At 45.5% G+C, this 22,366-nt stretch overlaps 1 protein-coding gene across 2 annotated transcripts; it reads left to right on the plus strand.

The window, feature by feature from the left end:
- Positions 1 to 451: 451 nt before the first annotated feature.
- zfyve28 (zinc finger, FYVE domain containing 28) lies at positions 452 to 22,146 on the plus strand. Of its 2 annotated transcripts, XM_047611446.1 has the most exons (14): positions 453 to 840; positions 13,524 to 13,664; positions 15,582 to 15,719; positions 15,861 to 16,063; positions 16,201 to 16,290; positions 16,438 to 16,527; positions 16,612 to 16,713; positions 16,799 to 18,334; positions 18,573 to 18,668; positions 18,996 to 19,159; positions 19,244 to 19,360; positions 19,784 to 19,888; positions 20,016 to 20,119; positions 20,248 to 22,146. In XM_047611446.1, the coding sequence occupies exons 1-14, from the start codon at positions 805 to 807 to the stop codon at positions 20,377 to 20,379; spliced, it is 3,054 nt and encodes a 1,017-aa protein (XP_047467402.1). In that variant the 5' UTR covers positions 453 to 804; the 3' UTR covers positions 20,380 to 22,146. The 2 variants fall into 2 exon arrangements, with proteins under 2 accessions (XP_047467403.1, XP_047467402.1); XM_047611447.1 differs by lacking the exon at positions 18,573 to 18,668 and having other exon boundaries at positions 452 to 840.
- The last annotated feature ends 220 nt before the right edge of the window (positions 22,147 to 22,366 follow it).

Raw genomic sequence — 22,366 nt, forward strand, 5'->3', positions numbered from 1 at the left:
CACATAATAGGGTGTCTGTTTCACTTGCTTGGGTTCTTGGCCAGTCTCTTTGTCTACGTTTAGCTCTGATGATTGGAGTCGTTTTTAAGCAGAAATGTAAAACGCGTCATTAATTAATTAATTTCATTTAATTTTGACATTCAGCGATTTTATTTAGTAAACATTTTTACATATATATTTATGGCTTATGGCTTATGTATGTTATGCTGAGTGCATCTACATGGCTGCTGTATACTTAAAAACATAAAATGCATCTATGCGACTGTTGTAATAATAATAATAATAATAATAATAATAATAATAATAATAATAATAATAATAATAATTCGTAGTGATTATTAGTCATATTTTACTTTTCATTTTTGAGGTTGGGTGCTATGGTGTTACGGCGTTTGGGAGCAGCACTTGAACGCGCCTCCACTTCCTGGTAAAGTGGGAGGTGAATGTTGTCAACGTGACTGTCATCAAGTATCGTTAGAGGGGCAGAGAACAGCGGAGCCGTCGGTGTAGCAGCTCCGCTTGTCTGTGTCGTTGGGACTTGGAAGTGACCGGGCGGGGGGAGACTGGCCGCGGACGTCGGGATTTCAGGGGAAGATGGAAACAAGCCGCTGCCCTCGACCATCTCCTTTGTAGACGCAGGGAGCCGCGGTGTGACGTGCAGGGCAAACTTACCGTACACTGTGTTTTGTACGATTTGCAGTCAACCAGAGCTAGCTAGCTTAGCAGCCGACACTGTCAGGCACACAGGTAGAGAAGAGGAGAGGAGAGGAGGGCTCGGTGACAAAGGAAGGTGGCGAGGTAACGATGAACCGCTTCCGAAAGTGGCTGTACAAGCCCAAGGTAAGTTGCCGTGGACCCACACTGAGTGTCAGCCCCGCAGTCAGTCATATTTTATTCTGCCTAGCTGGAGCTGTGGAGGAGCTAGCCCCATAGCCCGACCACTGCCACACATCTGCTAGCGTTAGCCTGTGTTCCTGATGTTGCACTGTATGAACCAGCCGCTGTCCCTTTGTTGTTGTCTTTTGTTTTCCAGCCTCAGTCAGAGCTAACAGTGTCACAGCCCGGCTGTGTGCACTGGTTTACACTGATTTATCTATTGCTGCCTTCGGCTGACATTGTCACTGATTTTAGGTGTTTTTTTATTTTGGTATTTTATAGCGCATGATGTGGCCTCAGTGGAAATGTGCTTACTAATAACAGCATGGTCAGAAACAAAGCAGATGATGATTGCGTTTGATAATGATGATAATAATGATGATAATATCGAGATATCGCGATTTTAAATATGTTTATTTATTTTTTACTAAATAAATAAGTAAATAGTTAGAGCATTATAGGACTGTAACTAATAGTTACTATTATTATTATTATTATTATTATTATTATTATTATAGATTGTGCTGGTTGTTCTCTCAGTTAACTGATTCATAATTTTATATTATATATATATACACAATAATAATAATAATAATCTATATATTTACATTGTTTTATTCAGATATTACATTTTCAATCAGATAGAAGACGATAGTTTAAGCATAATGCAGTTTAAAAAGGCCTGAAACGAATGACTAATTATCAAAAATGTTCCCTTATTATTTTTCTCTTCTTGTTTAAATGATTGATTGGTTACGTTTTGTAGCGTTTCCGTACGTCTCATTAGTTTGTTGAGGACGCAAATGCACAGAACGTGGTTGGGAAACCTATAAAAGCTTCCCAGACAACACAAGTGGCGAGCAGAAACATCACTTTTTAGCGAGGTTGAGAGCCGGCAACGGTCGTGCTGCAATTCCTTAAATCAAGCTCAGGGTGTGGAAACATGCCTGACACAGCAGAGGAAGTATTAAAGGCTTGGTTGCTTTGGTAAATGAACAGTTCAATATATGCCAACTGCAGCACCTTTAAGGATGAGTGAATGCGAACGTTTCTCTAAATCCTTGTTAAGTTTTATATTTAACCTTTTTTCTTTGGCTGTGTGGCGCTTTTGTCCTCACACTTGCAGTCATAGAGTCCAGAGAGTGTGTTTTTAATGACTTAATTACATTGAAAGGTCCAGAAAAGTGTGGTTTGGATAACTGCTTTACACTGCGAGGCAGTCATGGTTGTGTTTCTTGACACATTTTCTGCCTTAAAGGGTTTGCCAACACATTTATTTGTAATTGTCGGCATTCCTGGTTGGAGAAGACAGCTGAGTTGCCATCAAACAGACCTAATCATGTCACACAAGGCTTAGATAAAAGGCCTCTGATTACATATTACCCACCTGCTCTTAGCCACATACACACACCTGCGTCATTCCCCCTTTCTGTGTTCAACCAAGTTTGCTGTCGCAGCGTTTTTGCGGTCCATTGTTGGAGTTAGGTCAAAGCGTTCGGGGTTCACCGGAGTATTGTCGCGTTCGTAAATGACTACTGTCGCTGGAGCGCTGAGCTGTTGCATCAGTGCCTTTTCTGCCAAATCACGGCCACGCTAGGTATTAACAGAATTACACATAAGTCTGTGGGATTCAAATGAGCAGTTATGTCTCAAAGGAGAGAAAAGAGGTGCGCTAAAAGCCTCTGTAATTACACCAATCAGCATGAAAAGACAACAGCAATGAAAGGAGGGTCAGCGGCAGCGAAGATACTGTCGTCTTGGCTGAGGGAGAAAATATTTCTGTACCAATTAAAGGCGTTTATTGTTGGGCCGCTCCATAGCATTGTCATTTAGCATCAACAGTAAACGGTTTATTTCTGAACTGGAGATAGAAAGGTGTTGAATCAGCGTGTTCCCTTGACTGAAGCAGAGATATTGATATTCCCAGTCCCCAGATTGGCCCCACAGAGAGGGCTTTCTTTTGCCTCTGCTATGCAATCCCCTCCCAGTCTCTCGGAGGGTGCCGTGTGGTAAATAATGTACCTGTCTTTTCTGGCTGTGTCTGCCATCAAAGTGCTAACTGCTGGAAAGAAGACGAATGTGTAAGACAGGATGGATGTCCTCATCTTGTGTCAATATGTGCGGGGAGAGGCTGTAATCGTCCACCCAGAGCGAGGTTGGATTTCTTTTTACATTCCTTCAAGGCATTTGAACTGGTTTAACCGGTTTTACATTATTAGTAATAGGCCCCTATTTCCCAATGTATCTACAAAGGATACTTTGTGCATGTGTGCGGGTCACGTTGACGTAGCGCGGGGTAGAGTTGCAGATGAGAAAACAATCTTTCGAGCTGCTCAAATCAGGACGCGAGCATTCATAAAAACCTGCCTCACTGCACATCGCTGCAGTTCCAAACAAAGGCCTGGCTCCGGTTTCCAAGCAGCCAAAATGGCCTGAGTCTCCTCACCTCTCATTCGTCAGCACAAAGATGCAGAGTGACTGCTGGCGAGAGAGAGAGAGACAGAGCGATGTCGGGAGGCTAAACCTGTGCACTTCCTCTGTAGCCTGTGCTCCCCTTCTTTGCATTTAGGAGCCGACCTTCAGCTCCACGCCACCTCATCTGTCAGGGTGACAGGCACAGAGCTCGCTCCGAGTCGGATAAACTCACCTCCGTCTGCAGGAAGCTGCTCATTTGCCTCGTTACGTTTGAATGTGGGGACGGCTTCCATTCTGCTCTCCTTCTTATCTAAATGGACTGTGTGATAATTTTAGTTTAGAGGCTGCTGTCATGCAGCTTTATTTTTGGGAACAAGTAAAATATCATACTCCAGTTAACAAGGTTTCCTCTTGATAGTCTGATGTGTTTATAATTACTGAAAAGTTGTAACAGAGCTTTTGGAGGTAAACAAAAATAATAAAAAGGCCCATCACATTTTGTTTATTCACCACATCACAAACCAAACAAAGTCAGTTTAATATCAGAGAAAACTAAGCGGGTGTTAATAATTTATAAGCTACAAGCAGTGTGTTAATGTATTATTTAATAGCTTAAGGTCAATTCTCATGAAATGATCAGCACTGTGCAGAGAACAATGGTGTAAAATCATTAACATGCATGCGAACGAGACACGACAAGGCATGAAAGTGTTTACCGTGGTCGTAAATCATTGTCAAGCCGCTCTAAAAGATGCTTTATAGATGTTTGTCTACACTGTCAGGAAGAAAATCTGACACACTGACAGCTGATGTTTCGACAAAGAAACACATTTTTACTCTTTGTTGCCAGCTGTGTGGGCCCTACTTAAAATGCCTCAGTCGAATCTGATTTGAAAAGAAATCTGCAAAGAGTCGGTGATGACACACAAACTTATCAACATCTGTTTGGAAAGTGGAGGCCCGGTCATCAGAGCTGCGGTGTTTTGTAATTTTCTGTCTGTTGAAAAAAAAAAAAAATCTGTGACATTGATGACAAAGGGCCGTGAACTCACTTGTTAATAATCAGTCGACAAAACTAATAATTCTATTGAAATAATAATATGATTAGTAAAAAGGAGCTGTCGCCTAAGACTGAAACAATTACTTAATCGACAAATACAAATTTAATGATTGTATGAACAAGAAATCAATAAAAATATTTAGTATAAATAATTGTAATTAATTAAGTGTGTTAATATAACTTGAGTGAGTGAGTATTTTGGCGTTTTGGTCTGTTGTTTGGACCAGTTATGTCTTATGAAGAAATCACTTTCGATTTTGTAACATTGTGATTTCTCTGCAGTGCAGTTGTTCACTGTTATCTGACATTTTGTACACCAGATGATTAATCTAGAGCAGGGGTTTTCAACATTTTTCAGGCCAAGGACCCCAAACTGATGGAGATATTAAGTAGGGACCCCCTGCCTAATCTATATTAAACCCGACCTGGTGCTATTTATTAATATACATTATTATCATTTTGTATTCAATAATAAGCTTTCCCTTAGCCCTTTACTAAAATATGTTGGATTCATGTTAATGTGTATTTAAAGAAATTAAAATTTGTGGGGGAAAGTTAAAAGATATATATATAAAAAATGTCTAATCAACCAAATATTTTGTGACCCTCCTGCAGTACCTCTTTGCACCACCTAGGGGTCTGCAGAAGAGCTATGATCTAGAGACTAATTGTCCGCCATGCTCCTCTTTATGTGGATACCATGTAAATGAACCTGGCTGCTGGTCCTCTCCAATCACAGGACACTTACTCTTTGTCACATCCCAACTTCTTATGTCATTGTCAGATTAGACGAGCAGGGTAAACTCATTAGTCTTATCACCAGTTTTCGTTCTGTAAATCCACTCTGCCGTTCCAACTCTGGAACAGTCTTCAACTGTATGCAATTTACGGTTTTTGAAAATTCACAATTATGAGTTGACCCCTGCTTGTCTATTGTTTGTGTAACCTAGCAGCAGTTGCATGGGGCAATGTGACAAAGTGTGGTAGCTCTGTGGACGGAGGTCAGTGAACCAATCAGGAGGCCAACAAAGGGTCAAATCTAGGGCAGACAAATTATTAATCTGCAAGTATCCAAAGATTAGTTAACATCATGGTCAGTTTTGGCCTCTCCAATGTGAGGATTTGATCCCTTTCTTAATTTATACTTCTGTAACCTGAATATCCATGTGTTTTAATTGACTTTGTTTGGCCTTTATCGACTAATCAATACTATAATCACCAGATTAATTGACGACAGTTTAGCTACAGCCCCGATTATAAAGCTGATCTAAATCTAAAATTATATGATGTATGCTTGGTGAATCATGGCAGGTCATGTAATTACAGCTCCTTAAGCTGCAGAGTATGACGGGCCTTTCTGTGGTATTGCGGCCATTGGGAGGGGGTTTGTTTCTGCAGTGTAGGTTCTGCACACTTGGCACAGAGTCGATGGGGCAGCAAACTGCTGAGCGCCGGCCGCCGCGGCTTCATGTTTAGCCCCGTTTCTGGACTTCTCTGTGGATGTGCCATTCTGCTTACCCACCAGCCATGTGGTAATTGATTTGGTGTCAGCTGCTGGGATTTAGAGAGCTGACCCTAGTGCAGATTGAGACAGGCCGGGCGATTGAAAGCCTTTTTTAAATTCACTGCGGGATTGGGGGAATCACGGCCCCACCATCTTGAAGTGAGAGGACGCGATGATTGAAGGAAAGCAGAAGTGGATGAAGGCTGAGATTTAAGATTCACCACCGGGAATCGGTCCTGACCTTGAATGGGGGGGGGGGGGTTGCGCGCACGCCTGTCTACGTGTTGTTTTCCTGGTAATTGATGGCGCACCGTTTGATGAAACACCTTTTATAAAATCCTCTCATCATTGTCACTGATGAAAACCATTAAGTGTCTAAGCTGGCCTTGGTTACAGTCGAGAGGATGCCATTCATTATCAGCTCCAGTGTTTCTTCTCCTTTGTGGTTTCTAGGACTGGGACGATAAGACAACTGGTTCAACCATTATTAAGCAGACTGATGTTCTCCGTCTGTAGTTTCCGTGAGTGTAATGACTTCCTTTGGGAAACAAGTGTCTTTTAAAACATTCCACAAACTGGTTTTGCTATCTTGATCAAACAAATTGCATTGTGATGTTAGATTAGCAAGATAATGAAACTGTATTCCTTTAATTTGTGCAAAGATAATGACAGAAACAGTAACATTAACGATCTCAGAATCAAGTTACTCACTGTATAATAAAGCTGTATTATAGCTAAAACTCTTTTTGAAAGATTGATGAGGTTTATATATATATACTTTGCTATGCTGCAGTGGGGTCGACATGTTAGTGATGCAGTTTCAGGTTCAATCCCAGCGGCACAGTTTACCGGCGAACGTGTAATCTCCACTGACTGCAATCAGAGATGTGTGTGTTTCCTCACACACACACACACACACACACACACGTACAGCTGGCGTCCGTGGCTGTCATTGTCTGTAATTTGGGACAGTCTGAGCCTGTGCCTACACTCTGTCACTGCTCATGACAATAAGTGGACAGAATTAGCTTGACTGTGAATCATGCGCTTCCTTCAAAACTGCAGGAAGGAGCTACACGGCGAGGTTTGTTTAATCTTTAACATTCTCAAATGTTGTTCGGGCAAAAAAAAAAAAAAAAAAAGTTGTGGATTTATGTGTCCAAAATACACCTTCCCCTCTGTGGCCGCGACGTGAACAGCCAATTCTGGATTGTGTAACCAGATTATTTCTTGCATAAGAACTTCCCCGCTGTCACTGGGCGGAGGGGTGTCCCAATTTGTCACCACGCTGCCATCAGGGGATCCTGGACACGCCTCGCAGCCGCCTAAATCCTCCGTGCCCACCCCCCGTGTTAAAAGCAGCCTGCTCCGCCATGTGTCGAGCACACGCACAGGTCATCGCCGTGGTCCGAACGACGGATTAGACCAACCCTCGGAGAGGAGGCGAGCGTGCAGATTATGCCATCATCAGTCCAGATGGGCAGACCACTCTGAATATATCGAGTCAGGGGAACTGATTTAAATCCGTTGTCTTCCGTGGATCCCAATCAACTTTAGGGTGGTTAGCGCAGAAATTCTCTTAATTCGGTTTCGCATTTATATAATCGGAGATCTCAGAAAAGAATTTATGGTTTAAAAGTCACCGTCGGTAACCCTGTAGCTGCGGCGGCAGGGAGGGAAACTCCTCATGCGAGCCGAACGCGAAAAAAGAAATGACTCAACACAGCCGCACTTGTTCGGCGCCGCATTCTTAGAAAGATTTTGTTATTTATTCTGCCGAGCCCTAATGTCAATTACAGTCATGGAAGCTTCCGTGCTCGTTACAAACGCGATTGGCTCGCTCTTGCCTTTAGTTTTATGCTGAGTCCTGAATAATAAATAAGGTGATGAACTGTTCCCGGCTGCTCTTTTGCCAGTCTGCCAGCTGACTGAATGAAGCGGAGTGAACTGGTTTCCCTCTACAGAATTTGCCTCTGATCCTTGGAAGGCAGCCACAAGGCAGCAAATTGAGCCTGGAATAGAGTATGGAGGGCACAGAAGTCCCCTAAGTGGGCTCGGTGTGCATGCACCGACGCTATGGATGCTCATGAAGCATTAGCCTGACAGCCGTCATCATCTGCACCGTCTGAATGAAAATGAGGCCCAGAATCAGCAGCTGAAGGGGAGAGGGAGAGAGAGAGAGAGAGGGAGAGAGCTGGCCCGGCATGACGAAACCGTTCAGCAGCAGCCGCCTTTCATTGACACGTTTCAATAAGAGTCACGCTGTCGCTGCTCATTATCGATTTAAACAAAAGAGGCAGCAGTGTTACCGAGTCAAAGAGAAATGATGTGATTGAGGAGGTTTAGCGGTAATTGTCAGTGTGGGTGAACTTATGGATCTTAGTCTGAAATGATGTGTTTGTGACCGCAGTGGGTAGAGACTCAGAGCACCCAGGACAACAGACAGCAGGAGTATAGGAGGAGAGTGTCCTGCCCAAGGGGACATCTGCTGAATCTGCTGATTCATTTCCTCACTTGCACAAGGTAGAGCTGTCATTGAGGTGATGACACAACTCGCAAGCCCACATTGTTAACTTTAAGTTGTCAGTTATTTTGTGACTTTTTTTTTTTCAGTCTAGATTTTTGGTTGTTGCTGTTTTATAGTTGTAAGTCAAGACCAAACCCTTTTTTTTTTTTTTTTTTCTTAAAAACCGTTTACTTGTTAAGTAAATGTCAAGGCCAGTGCTTTATGGTGAGCCAACATATGTTATGTAAGCAGATAAAAACAGGCACTTGTTTCAACAGATAGTTTGCCTTTTTTCTTTCTCTTTTTTTTTTTTGCTTTCTAGAGCAACTGACATGACTGACTCACAGTCCATGTAACAAGGTAAATATTACCACAGGAGGCCGTGGATATCACTTTGCAAAGACAAAGGACTAGTCTGTATTACTCTAAAATGCCTTGTCTGCCAATGCGAGGAAGTTAGTTTAGCAAGGAGACGTCTCATACTGTCTCCAAGAGACTATGCTGACAGGATGTTGCAGATAAAGCTGTTTTATGAGGACAAACTTCGTATGGAAACTCATTAGAAATGTAGGTGTTAGTTTAGTTTTATTTATCTATGCACGCATATGCCAATACTGCTTTGCTCTACTGTAGCCACAAATGCAAGTAGCAACTGATTTCTAAGGACTGGTGCTGTGTAGTTTTAATCTCTGCTTAGCAAATATGACAATCAGCCACAACATTAAAACCACTGACAGGATAGGATGCCCATAGGACCCAAAGGGCCTCCCACTAACAACATTGTGTTGCCCTCAGGAGGAGAGGTCATAATGTTATGCCTGATCGATGTCTATAATAAATAGGATACATTTGAACTTGAGAACAGCTGCTGCAGCTAAAACTGTACTTCCATTTCTGATAAATGATCGTTCCGTACACAAAACCTGTAGACCAAACAACTCAAGCATCGCTGCCGGTGTAAAACCAAACCAGCGTGCTGTGACCATAGCCCATCTTTGACTTTTCCCCCATGATGCAATGCTGCAGGAATGTTCCCTCCTTGTGTGAGGAATGCAGCAGCAGGAGGTTATACGATGGCGTCTTGTCTCAAACGCTGCATTTCTTCCTCCTCTGGCCTATATGCTTCAGCTGAATGCCGTCTGTCCGTGGGCCGCCTTGTGCCCTGGGCCGGGAAAAAAGAAAAAAAAAGGTCTTTCTCTATCGCCCACTTCTGTTTCCTGTTTGGTCACCAAGACATTTGTATCACAGGCTCAGTCGCTGACGAGCAGCTGTCCTGATAAATCTGTCTCCTGACTGGTGATATCAGTGCTTTTCTCCGTGTTCAGAGGTTACTCTTAGATGGAAAGATAAGCACCTATCTCGTGGTGGGTTTGGTTTCTTCTCATGCAATAAAGATTTCCTTTGAGCTCACTTCTTAGGCATGCTCAGTCAGAAAAACACGCTCATATTTGCTCCCATTAAACGGACGCCAAATGCAATAAAAAATGTGTTTTGCCTCGCAATAATCTACTGTTTCGCTCTCGCTTCAAGTTTATAGAGTTTATGACCTCGTTAAGTAGAGCATGAAACACTTTTTTTTCACTCACAGTAGTAAACTGTCAGAGTTGCCTGTGTTAATATAGGTCAGATGACCTCTCTGCTCCTCTTTTCCAGCTCATTCAGTAAACATGACATGGCAGAGATGTCTATATTCACACACAAGAGCAAATATTTGCAGGAATCTGTATTGATTTTACCTCGGTGGGATGCAGTTTGACAAGTGAGACGCTGCCAGTTCTGAGTTTAGAAACAAACTGGGTTTTGTGTTTTACTGACAAGTGTCTGCGCCGCTGAAGGAGCCTTGGGCAAGAACAGAAATGTTGATCTGCTCCATTCCAGCGCTGCTCTTCTATAACTCAACATATCTGATTCAACCGGCTATTTTGGACTTCCGGCTAATACACGTTTGGAAATGTTGTATTCAAGCCGCCATGTGTTGAGGATTTCCGTGCGTCTCAAGATGTGACTTACGTTCAACTAGTGAGGTTTATTCCTACCATCCCTCCCCTTCTCTGCTACAATGCGTCCTAGCAGTAGGATATATCTCCGTGTTTCCTCCTTTCTGTTTGTTTCATTATTAATGAGATAGAGTGAGGGGAACAGAACCAGGTATCGTATTCAGAGAGAGAGAAGCGATGGTCCACGGGGAGCACATCACTCCACAGGAAACACTGCAAACTTAAGGGAGGCAGTCCTGCGAGAGGTTTTCAGCAACTACCAGCGTTCTGTGGAACTTCGCTTCCAGACACGAGCGTGAGCCAGACAAATTAACCTCCTCCCTGGCTCCTCCCTTCTCCCAGTCTACACAGTCATGCTGCAGTTTTTTTTTTTGTAAACTGTGCCATCACTGGGGGCATTGCTGGGAGGATGCACGTCGGCGTGTAGTTGCCATTTCCAGAACGATTAACCTCCCGGTTAACCCAGGGCAGCCCCAGGATGTGTGTGTTTCTACGTGTGAAAGGTTTGCTGAGTTTGTGATTCGCAAATTGGTGTCTTGATATTCAGTTTCGGTTTGTCTAGCCGTAACAGATGCACAGTTGTTGTGTTAACTTTTTTAGTGCAGCTGTGCTCCCCGCGATGAGGGGTAACGCAGGGAGATAATGACACAAATCCTCCACCAGAGCCAGACAATGTACTCACATGATTGTTGGAAACTTTCACGCTATACACTGATCAGGCATAACATTATGACCACCTGCCTAATATTGTGTAGGTCTCCCTTGTGTGACCAAAACAGTTGTGACTCATCAGAGATTGGATGTGGTCCTTCTGAGGGTGTCCTGTGGTGTGTGGCAACAAATTGTTGTTAGTGGTGGACTTTGGTTCCTGTGGGTTGAGGGGAGGGGCCTCTGTGGATCATCCCACAGATACTTGGATCAGTTTGAGACCTAGTGAATTCGGAGGCCGGGTCAACACCTTGTCCTGGTCTGGTCTAATTAACCACACAAATACCAGGTCAAAACTTTATCTGTGTTGCTCTCATAAATATGTTTGCTCATAAATACCTCAACAAACATTGTTAAACTGACCCGACCCGTGCGGTGCCCTACTTACCTGATTTTATTTTCCTCCCCACAGACGGCCGTATGTTGCAGGACTACATTGCCTCTCGTTTGTGCTCAATTGCCTTTGAATGTCTACCGTCGCCGCTCGTCTCCGTCGCTTTCTCCGGTTCGTTTATTTGCACGAGATCAGAGTTGCATTCACCGATTAAAGTGAGGGTGGCTACCTGTAAAATGCTCCACCTGTTAACACTTCAGGGCTGTACTAACACTGTGTTATTGTAAGTAAGCCACTAAATCCTTGCAGTGACTTGTCTGCCTCCCATAGAAAAGCACCAAACTGGATATCTACACACTGCAGCTGCTCGTGTCTGACAATGTATTTTTTTATTTTTTTTTTCCTCCTGCACAGCTAGAAACAAGTGCACCCCCTAATTCCCTCAAGCATTACACGTAGAAACAAGGGTAGAGGCGTAGAAACACAGCATTTGGGTCTCTGAATTGATTGTTGCTCGGCGCTACCCCCGAGCACCTGGTAACAGTCGTAACAGAGCACATCAGGAAACATTATTCATTCTTTATTGTCGCTTGTTTTCCCCGTTGCGTGACATCTGTTGCTGAATTTTGCAGCTAAAATTAATAATTGACTTACCCCGTGAGCTTAACAACCAGGTTTAGGATTCTAAGGTGGTAAACCAGGGATGAGTTTGGGCAAACGAGAGCTTGGACATTGCTGACGGTGCTGCTGGATGGAAGGGAGCCTAAGAGTGGGAGGAGACATTTAGTGAGACTAATTTCAGAGGCTTTTCTACTTTTAAAAGTGTGGTGTTAACATAGAGTGTGCAAGATGATTCTACAGGCTAGGGGGAGGTACTCTATACTGTCTATGTTTCTACGAAATGCTCATTGGGTTATCAAAAAGATAGAATATGATAAACATCCTGAACTGAACGTAACACAATTAGGCCAGGCCTAACAAGGTTGCCTCTCAGATAAGCTCGTTTCACACATGAACTCCACACAATGCTCGGTGTATTCTCGCCAGCAGCTCCTCCGGTCGATGTCATCCGGAGAATTGCTTTTAAAATGAAAAGAAAAAAACAAAAACAAACAAACACCACCTTTGAAACACTGGAGGCACTGCTTGACATGTGACCCATTGAGTCACAAAACGCATAAAAACACAGCAGCAGCTGCCTGACTTGCCGCAACAGATTCACATCCTGTTTATTGATAATATTCCACCACAATAGAAAGTAATGTAAGAAACAGACCTCAAGTGAAAAGTTCAGCTAGTGAACTGTAATATCTTCGTTGCTCGATGTAGGTTAGAGTTCGTTTTAAGTTGTATAATTAAGGTAAAGGTGTAGACTTAAATATTAAATAAATACTGGTTGTTAAACACGGTCAGGACATGCAACATGAAAAGACCTGGTCCTGAGATGATGGAGAAATGACTGTCTGTAATTTGCATCCTACTCAAAAGATCAGGAAGCTGTGTGGTTTGAACAGCCGGTCGATGTTCCGCGTTACATCCCATCTGCATGTGTTTAAAGTCGTGTCAGTGAAAAGATACTAACAGGTGACCATGATGGCGTGACACAGAAAACAAGATGAATTTAAAATTGAAGTGATTCTAATTTAAAAGACCTACTATCCCATCTGGAGCGCCAATTAAACATCTCACCTTTGGTACCAAACTACCCTGAAGTGGCCTTGAGTTTAATCATAACTCCCCCCGTGAGATTTTACCCGTGACTCTCCTCTCATGTCTCTAAATCTCTTGGCTCCAACCTGCACCGCGTTCCGTTTCGGGTCGAATAAAAGTGCTGTTTGTTTTCGTGACCCATAATTTCTTCCGTAAATATTAACCTGTTTTGAGATGTGAAGATAGAACCGATGATTTCACAGCTGTGGCAGCTTTTAATTGTATCAGCCAACCGTTTTATAACCTTTTATATCAACAGAAGAGGTTAAGTCATTCATCAACTACAGCTCTTATCAAGCGTCCGTGTTGTTTTGAAAGGTCTTTGCACTGCCTTGATTATATTGCTTCTCATCAGCGGCCGTACCAGTGTTGAAAATGGCCTCATTATGTTTTCTCCTTGTGTTTCCGTGCAGAGGACGGACCCTCAGCTCCTGGCCCAATTCTACTACGCTGATGAAGAGCTCAACCAGGTGGCCACTGAGCTGGACAGCCTCGACGGCAGGAAAGACCCTCAGAGATGCACCCTGCTGGTCAACCAGTTCCGATCCTGTCAGGTCAGCGCGGAGAACAAGCAAAACTCATCAGCGCCTTTTAAATAATACACAAAAATAGCGGGAGAGAGAGAGAGGAGCAATTTGAGGGGAAATCAACCCCCCGAGCTTTGAACTGACTCTGAGCTTTGATTTCATTTCCTTTCGGATTCCTTTCATTCACATAATCGCCCGACCGGACCTCGGTTTTGGCCCCAGAATGAAAAATACACAGCCTTTATTTATTTTTATTTATCCCTCTGTTTCTACGGGCGTGGTTGGTGTGACCATTGCCTTTCAAAAACCTGCTTATATGATGCAGTTTTACTGATAAGGTGAGATAACTCGACTTTATTGGTCGGTGAACGCACTCATCTTTCTGCTGATATCGCTGGATGTCATGTGCTATTAGTAAATGGTTATACGAGCGACTTCTTTAGAAAGAGGCCTCGTATAACCTTAGATTTATCTGATTAGCGTTGGTTCAGATAACTGTCACACTTTGAGTCATCTGACTAATAATCGGGTTGGATGTGATTATTAGCCTGAAGCGGAGGAATCTTAAGGCGTGAGCCCGTAGAGGGGTCGGTGCATGTGGCGATGGAGGCATTTGTTTAAGGTCTGCACGAGGTCAGGGCTGAGAGGAGCTTAGGGGGCGAGGCTGTGCATGAGCGATGGCTGCCGTGCCGCATCACGCTGAGAGACCTGGAGGTAGTGGAGGAGGAGGTTCTCATCTGGCCCGTTGTGTCGTATCCCCCCTCCCTCCTCCCACCAGCAGGGCGCGCAGGGAGAAACACTTAATAAGGTCACCACTTGATCCCCGACTGTTCTGTCTCTTTCCCCTCTGTCTTTCTTCTCTCCGCCGAGCTGTCACCTTGTTTTCCGTGCGCACTTCACTCTCGGTCGGGCTGAGCTTTTGTCTGTAACTCGCAGTGGTCCGATTTTTGTCCCTCTGCGAGACGCGGTGAAAATGTTGAACAGCCGAGCACTTATAAGCCCAGGGAGGAGGCCTTTTTTAAGAATGGCATGCCTCCCGGGCGTTTGAGGGTTTTTGGACGAGGAGTTTAGCAGCGTGATGCCCCGCAGCCCCGAGGCCCCAAGAATAGACGGCAAGTGCATTCAAGCCAAATTGTTGCTCTTGAACCTGCCCCCGCGACTATCAGCTCTCATTCATGGACCTCTGCGGGGGTCGCTGGCATGCTGCTCGTGTCATGTCGGCGCGGCTGCTCGTACAAAGACGAGAAGGGTCAGAGACGGAACGTCCTTTTTTTAAAATTTTTTTTTTCATCCTGATATAATGATAGCTGCCTATCTTTCGTCAGACAGACACAGAGGTATCACATAAAAGTCTGACATGCTCACAGATCGGGGGGGTGGTGGCGGCTTTCAGGCCAGGCCAAGACACATATGCAGCACGCAGCCATGGAGGAATCAGTGGTTAAGCTCTCCCTCTCAAAGCTTTTTAATCTTTCTCCTCGGGGCGAGCAGAGAAAGACGCAGTGCTGTGCCTGACAAGATTACAGTGCACAGTGCAGCTGCGGCGGAGTGAAAGGCTCATTGTAAGTCATTGTTATGGCTGTTGTACATGCCAGCGGCACATAAGCTCTTGATTAGCTCTTGTTGTGTGTGACACTGCGTTTTCACTGCTGGAATTATGGGCTTCAGTTCAATGTTTTCATTAACGGAGAATGTCGCTGCGAGGGCCTTAATGCTCTCATGTACTTGTCAAATTGTTTTCCTTCTCATCCTAATCAATGGTCTTCAAGCACCGCAACATAACGGCCTCCTTCTCGAAAGGGTGACAAACATTTAAGCGTGGATTATTGACCGACGTCAGCCATACACTAGCTGGAAAAAAATTCCCATTTCTACTCGCCGTTGTTTGTCCCTCCAACTAGTTTGTTCAATTTTGTGCTCTGTCACTCTTGTGTTCATCTGCAGGACAACGTGTTGAACATTATCAGTCAGATCATGGATGAATGTATCCCCAACGACCGGGCCAACAGAGACTTCTGTGTCAAGTTCCCCGAGGAGATTCGTCATGACAACTTGGCAGGGCAGCTGTGGTTTGGGGCTGAGGTAGTGTATTCCCCGCAGCATCACGCTAGAAAAAAAAAACAACCTCACACAAGTCTTAAACACTGTGCCATTATAAACACCGTTTTCACGATTTAATCCTCTGTCCCTGGGTGATTGATGATCCGCTTGTTCCCCGTCCAGTGCTTGGCCGCGGGCTCCATCATCATGAACAGGGAGATAGAGAGCATAGCGATGAGACCCCTGGCTAAGGACCTCACCCGCAGCCTGGAGGAGGTGCGCAACATCACCAGAGACCAGGCCCTGAGAGACCTCAACCTGTACACGGACCGCATGAAGGACGCACTGCGACATTTCGACAGTCTCTTTGCCGAGTTTGAGCTCAGGTAAAACGAGGGACATTGCGATTTATCATATCGGCGAGATTAATCCGCATTTATAATCCAGCGAAAGGATTTTGCCAAAAAAACATTCAACAAACGGCAGCAAATGTCATCACAATCCACTTTTCTTCCCTCGCCAGCTATGTGTCAGCCATGGTGCCTGTGAAGTCTCCCAAAGAATACTATGTGCAGCAGGAGGTGATTGTGCTCTTCTGTGAGACTGTGGAGAGGTGAATTTACAGAGTGACAAACACACTTGAAAAATAACGAGCTATAGAGCTGCCGACTTTAGTTGAAATTAATTACACTCCAAACAAATGCGTGGGGATGACGTGGTTCGTTATTTTTATCATGTTTTCCTCTCTCCCTTGTCTCAGGGCCTTAAAGCTGGGCTATCTCACACAGGATATGATCGATGACTATGAACCCGCACTGATGTTTACAATTCCCCGACTGGCCATTGTGTGGTAAGCGTTGCCTGCACTTCCACCAACCTCTTTTGTCTTCCACTTATTTCCACCCTCTTACAGTTTTCTAAACATATCTTTCAGTGGGCTGGTTGTGTATTCAGAGGGACCTCTCAACCTAGACCAAAAATCAGAGGACATGTCCGAGCTCTTCAGGCCTTTTCGCACTTTATTGAAGAAAATAAGGTACGTGCTGTGGATATCAAACGTCACAAAAGAAAAGAATTCCTCCATCGTGATGCTACAGCTATCTTATGGTGCTTTTTTACAGAGACCTGCTGCAGACCCTGACTGAGGAGGAGTTGATAACGCTGGAGAGGAACCTGTGTATTTCTCAGGATGGGGAGTTGTCCACAAGCCAGGGGCTGGCTGCTAACGGCGCTCCGGCTCCAGCCCAAGAGAACCACTCATCGAGCTGCCCCGCTAATGACACCTCAAAGGGGGAGAGTGAGGGGGAAGAGGAGCAGCTGCCTGTGTTTGTCTGTCCCGGCCAGGAGGAGGAGTTGGCGGAAGTGGAAAAAGGTTGGGAGGAGGTGGAAACTGAGAGGGGAGAGGAGGAGCAGGAGCAGGGCCTCCTCTGCGAGGAGGCGGAGGAGGCCGAGCTGGCCTGCTCCATGCAGTACGACGAGGAGGAGCTGGAGCAGCTCAACATGATGGTGTACCGTGTGGGAGATGAGATGTCCACTCTGCTGTCTCCCCCCAGCCAGGGACAGTCCCCAGCACACGGTCCGAACCGAGGAAACTCCAGCGCGGCTTCCAGCACTGAGGCCTCACCGCGCAGGGTCATCGGGAGCCGAGGAAGGACAGGCATCTATGTGGAGGAGGAGGACAGGGTCTTCTTCATGGAGGACCTGGACGCAGCAGGAGAAGGCATCACCAGCATTTCAAGAGAGGCTTGCAGTTGTGTCGTCTCCCCTCCCAAAGAGTCCGTTCGCCCTGTGCAACGCAAGCCCAGCGGACCGCGGCCAGACCCCGTCAGGAACGGCTGGTACTCTGAGGCGACGTCCGAGCAGCCTTGCCCGCAGCCGCACAGCCTGAACGCACACTGTCCCGCTGCAAAGCGACCCCCGTGCACCTCCGCCCCGGGTTCCGAACCTCTGCCTTACACCAACGGGTGGGAGATGGGCTTAGAAGGCACGACGTCCGAAACGGCCGAGGTCATCGCCCATCGCATGGGAGGGATGAAACTGTCCGCCACGGTCATCTTCAACCCTCGCTCGCCCAGCCTGACGGAGCTGGCTGTGGACAAGCTGCTGCTGCCTCGGCCCGCTCCCTCCGAGATTGAGCCCTGCGGCCCCCTGGTGGCCACTCACTGCCTGCTCAACTCCTGCGTCTGCTGCGGGAGCTGCGAGGACAGCCACGACGACGGCATCACCACGGAGACCGCTGGACTCGGGCTGGGCCTCGCCCTGGGGCTGGACAGGCATTGTAAGAGCCCGGCTCCCGGCGCCGTCATCCAGTCCTCCGCTTGCCGGCTGCCGCCGCGCGGTCACGATCCTCACGGTAAGGGTGAAGTCGCGCAGCTGACTCCCCCTTCTTCCCTCTGCTCCGAGGAGCCGCCGGAAGAAGATTCGAATTCCCAGCTCTGCGAGGAGTGTCTGGTGGTGGCGGCTCCGGAGCTGGGGCATCACACTCAGGACTATAGCTCGAGCAGAGGGGACGGAGCCTCCCCGTGCAACCACCAGCTGAGGACCGATAGGAGGCCCGCCGGCGCAGGCCGACAGAGGGAGAAGGAGACGGATAAGGACAAGGCAGAAAGTAAAGATGTGAAGAGGGACACCAAAGAGGACAGCAGGAGAAGCTCCAGGTGTGCTGTAATTTTTAGTTAATGTTGAGTTTGTCTCATATCACGTGTTGCCTCAGTATGAGCATCACATCATCTTCTATGAAAGCATCAGTTTGCTTTGTTTTGCATTATTTCATTTCATGTTATTCTTTCATGAATCATCTTTTTATTTTCCCATAATTTAATCCCTTTATGTTTGTTTAACCATTACATATTTATTTCTCTCTTCTTTTTTTTCTGTTTATTTGGTTGTTTTTAGTTTTCAGAACTCTCCCCTCAGCTCTGTGTCAGGTAGTGACTGCGACAGCGTGTCGGTCACCACATGTAGTCTGTCAAGCAGTTCGTATACTCCCAGGTAACTAATTGTTCTTCAAAGCCTGTGTCGCTGTCACGTGTTTGTATTTTCTTCCTTCTCATATTTCAGCAGTAATTATCCATATCCATATTAATAATAATAATCTTTTAGCATCTTAACACTGAGATTTAGTTAGATGTACAGTATGTTTCCGTGTTAATGCAGTGTTTTATGTATATCTGCAACATGGAAAAGACATTGTGTATTTGCTTCCTTTTCAACCTTCCCTTCACATCTTTTCATTCATGCAAATGTGGATGGATGTGCACAGTTGGGGAAAAAATGTGAAACGATCATCCTTTTCCTTTTTGTCATTGCTCCCTGCAGCCCCGTCAGCAGTCTGACCCCCAGCTCGGGGACATCCGAAGACCCGGACCACCAGGAGATCCAGCTGGCCCTGCACAACGCCAAGGTGGCGGCCAGGAACAAGATCCGATCGCGTTTCCACAGCAGCAGCGACCTCATCCACCGCCTCTTCGTCTGTATATCTGGTAAAAGGCCGTTCCTCTCTTAGTCCCCGCACCTCTCAGCGTCTCTCTCGGACTGACATCCGTGATGGTTTTTGTGTGACGCAGGTGTTGCCGATCAGCTGCAGACCAACTACGCCAGCGACCTTCGCGGCATTCTCAAGACTCTGTTTGAAGTCATGGCAACCAAGTGTGAGGAGGGAGACAATGATAAGCAAAAGAAAGGTGAGGAAGTGTGAATGGTATTGGTCGTCTTAGTATAACACAGGAAGAATCCAAAACTGCCTTTTGTAGTTTAACTGTGAGCTTTTATCAGAATCCAAATGAATGATGATGGGTGTGGTGCCCCCAAGTGGCCAAAACAATTGGACCTAATAAACTAATTGAGTGAAACTGAAAAGATTTCTTCTAAGTATGTCACAGTCAATGTGAAATTAGTAGCTCGTATCCTTGCCGCCTTTGAACGATAATAAAAAAAAATCACTACTAAAGCCTTTTGAATCACTTCACGTCATGTCTACTGCAAATCCTTTTCACCTGCCTCAGCTCTTCTCTCTAACTGAGCCGTGACTCCGCAACAGAGCTTTCAACGTAGACGACAATCAATCAAACTTTACCCTGTTTTTCTTCTTCTTTCATCGCATCCAGCGGGTCCCGTTCTGCGCAGTGCGGTGCTCGAGGACTGCGCTCTGTGTCAGGAGACCATTTCCTCATCGGAATTGGCAGCCAAGGCCCGGGAGGGGCAGTTCGAAGGTCGGCAAATCCACAAACACAGTCCCACGCAGAGTTTAGTCGAGTTGACAGCCTGTTACTTTTCCCTTTTCTCAGCCGACGTTCAGCCCCGTGACAGGTCTGCTTTTGTGTTTATTGTTTCTCGTAGACCCTCCCGACTGGGTCCCCGATGAGGCCTGCAACTCCTGCATCGCCTGCAAGGCTCCTTTCACCGTCATCCGCAGGAAGCATCACTGTAGGAGCTGTGGAAAGGTACGGCCGTAGCCTCGAGGTGCACCGCGGGCAGGATTCTCAGTTTAATGTGCAAATTAATTATCCATACCGTGTGCGACAGTGCTATGTAAATGCTGACTAATACGGCACATGTTGTGTAATTTCAGATCTTCTGCTCTCGCTGCTCTTCCCATTCCGCCCCGTTGCCTCGATACGGCCAGGTGAAGCCGGTCAGGGTTTGCACACACTGCTACATGTTTCACGTGACGCCCTTCTACAGCGACAAGGCGGGCATCTGACCTCAGATTATCACCGAAACCGAAAGCACACAGTCTGCAACAACAAGAGCATATGCAACTGACAGATCCTCGGCTGTGTACGAAGCGAGTGCAACACTGCTCTAGTAAACCTTAATGGCTGTGATTGTACCCGCTAAGCATGGCTTCAGAATAACGCCATCACAGAGGAGACGGACAGGACGAGAAGCCGCAGACGGACGATTTGATCTTGTTCCTGAGAGACGCCGGGAATCAAAGTGTCTTTCAGTGCCCACCACAAATGATTCAATCAGTGATTCACGAACGCCTGCGTGTCTGCAGAGGTGCTGGAGGGGACACGGTACGAGCAGGCAATAATAGATTTTGAACCGTTTTTGAATCGTGCAGCAGTCGTCAATAGCATCGCAAACTCAGCACAGGCCTCCTCGTTCGTTTTGTTGCTTTAGGTGTAAATGAAAGCACTTGTGACATATTTTCTATGCTTCAGCGGGCTTCCTACATTTGTGGCCAAGCTCCCACTGAACTCGGATAACTCAAAAGAATGTAAGTCATGATCAGCGTGTAAATAAGGATGATTCTGGTAATAACCATGCTCAGCGCTACATCTGGGAACTGTAAACCGATCTTCACCAGGGCACCAGTCCCGCTAAAGCAAAAACTGAAACACACAACTTTTATATGAGATTCCTTCATGCTTTTAATGGCAACGAATGTGTAATTCTGCATCACTTTGTGAGGTGGGGGCGGAGGTTCCACCGAGCTACGGTAATGGGCTGTGCCTGTTGCCTTTACTGTTGCGCCATGACGACGTGATGAGCTTTCTCCGAGGACCTCGCTGCACGCTGATTTGGATAAAAGGGATTCCCCCGTCATCGCTGTCAGGTCTCGAAAGTCCTCCTAATGGAGAGTTGACCTCTCGTTGCTCAGCGCTCTCAATAGCAAGCCACAATTTGTGTAATTTGATTTGAACCAGAGGCCTTCTCAGGAGCTGGTCTACAGGAATACAGGCCAACTGTTTCCCACCGTTTTTCCCCCTCTTCCTCACAAATGTTATAGTGCAATATGGTGACTACTATTTGCAACGGCCGTGCACAATTAAAAACCCGTAACTATTTAAATTGCAGTTTCAGGCTGTTTGAAAGAGTGTGTTGATATGTGTTTACACTAAATCGTTTCCATCTCTGTCTCTGCTGGTACTTTCAGGCGGGAGCGGATATTTTGTTCCCGGTCTGGTATGATTTTTCTCTTGCCTTCCTTTCTGCTCATCAGGCTGCTTCCATTGCAGTGACAGTCTACAAAGTATCTTCCTTACTTACAATATACCTGTTTGTACATCTGAATGCTCTGATGTTTCTAACACGGACCTCCGAGCAGCAGTGACAAATGTTCTCATTACAGTATATCCATCTGCTCTGACGTAAAGCAGTCTCTCAGGCATTACATATTTAGAACCTTGGATCAATCTTATTATATTTTCATCAACAAACATATAAACTCACTTTGAAAAGGTATGCTTTTTCTTTTATAAAGAACAAAACTAATGTATGAAGCTATCATTTCTTTTATGTGGAAAAAAAAGAACAAGTAATCAATGCAGTAATTAAAGAGTGGGATATCTTATTATTATTGTTATTATTATTATTATTATTTCAGAGCTTGGTCTTATTTTCTAAACCTCCAGTACATTTCCATGATAAGAGCTGTGTAAAAATTCGAGAATCAAATAATGTTATATAGTTTTAAATGCGATGTATATTGAAATAAATGACTTTTTCCTGTTTCAAGAAATCCGTCCTAACTCGTCTTTACAGTTAGATGCTGCTGAATTTCTGCCTGGGAATGTGTTTATACATTCATGTGTTGCATTCACTGACCAACCGTTCACATGCCATCTAATCTCGAATCCCATGCTGTTACACACAGACTGTGAACCTGAACAAAAGTCTCTCGTCCACAGCTAAGACTAATGAGGTGACAGCCCCGTCTCCTTGTTAGTACAGTCCCTGTT

The sequence above is a fragment of the Mugil cephalus genome, chromosome 17 (genome assembly GCF_022458985.1).
Source record: "Mugil cephalus isolate CIBA_MC_2020 chromosome 17, CIBA_Mcephalus_1.1, whole genome shotgun sequence".
NCBI classification, from domain to species: Eukaryota; Metazoa; Chordata; class Actinopteri; order Mugiliformes; family Mugilidae; genus Mugil; species Mugil cephalus.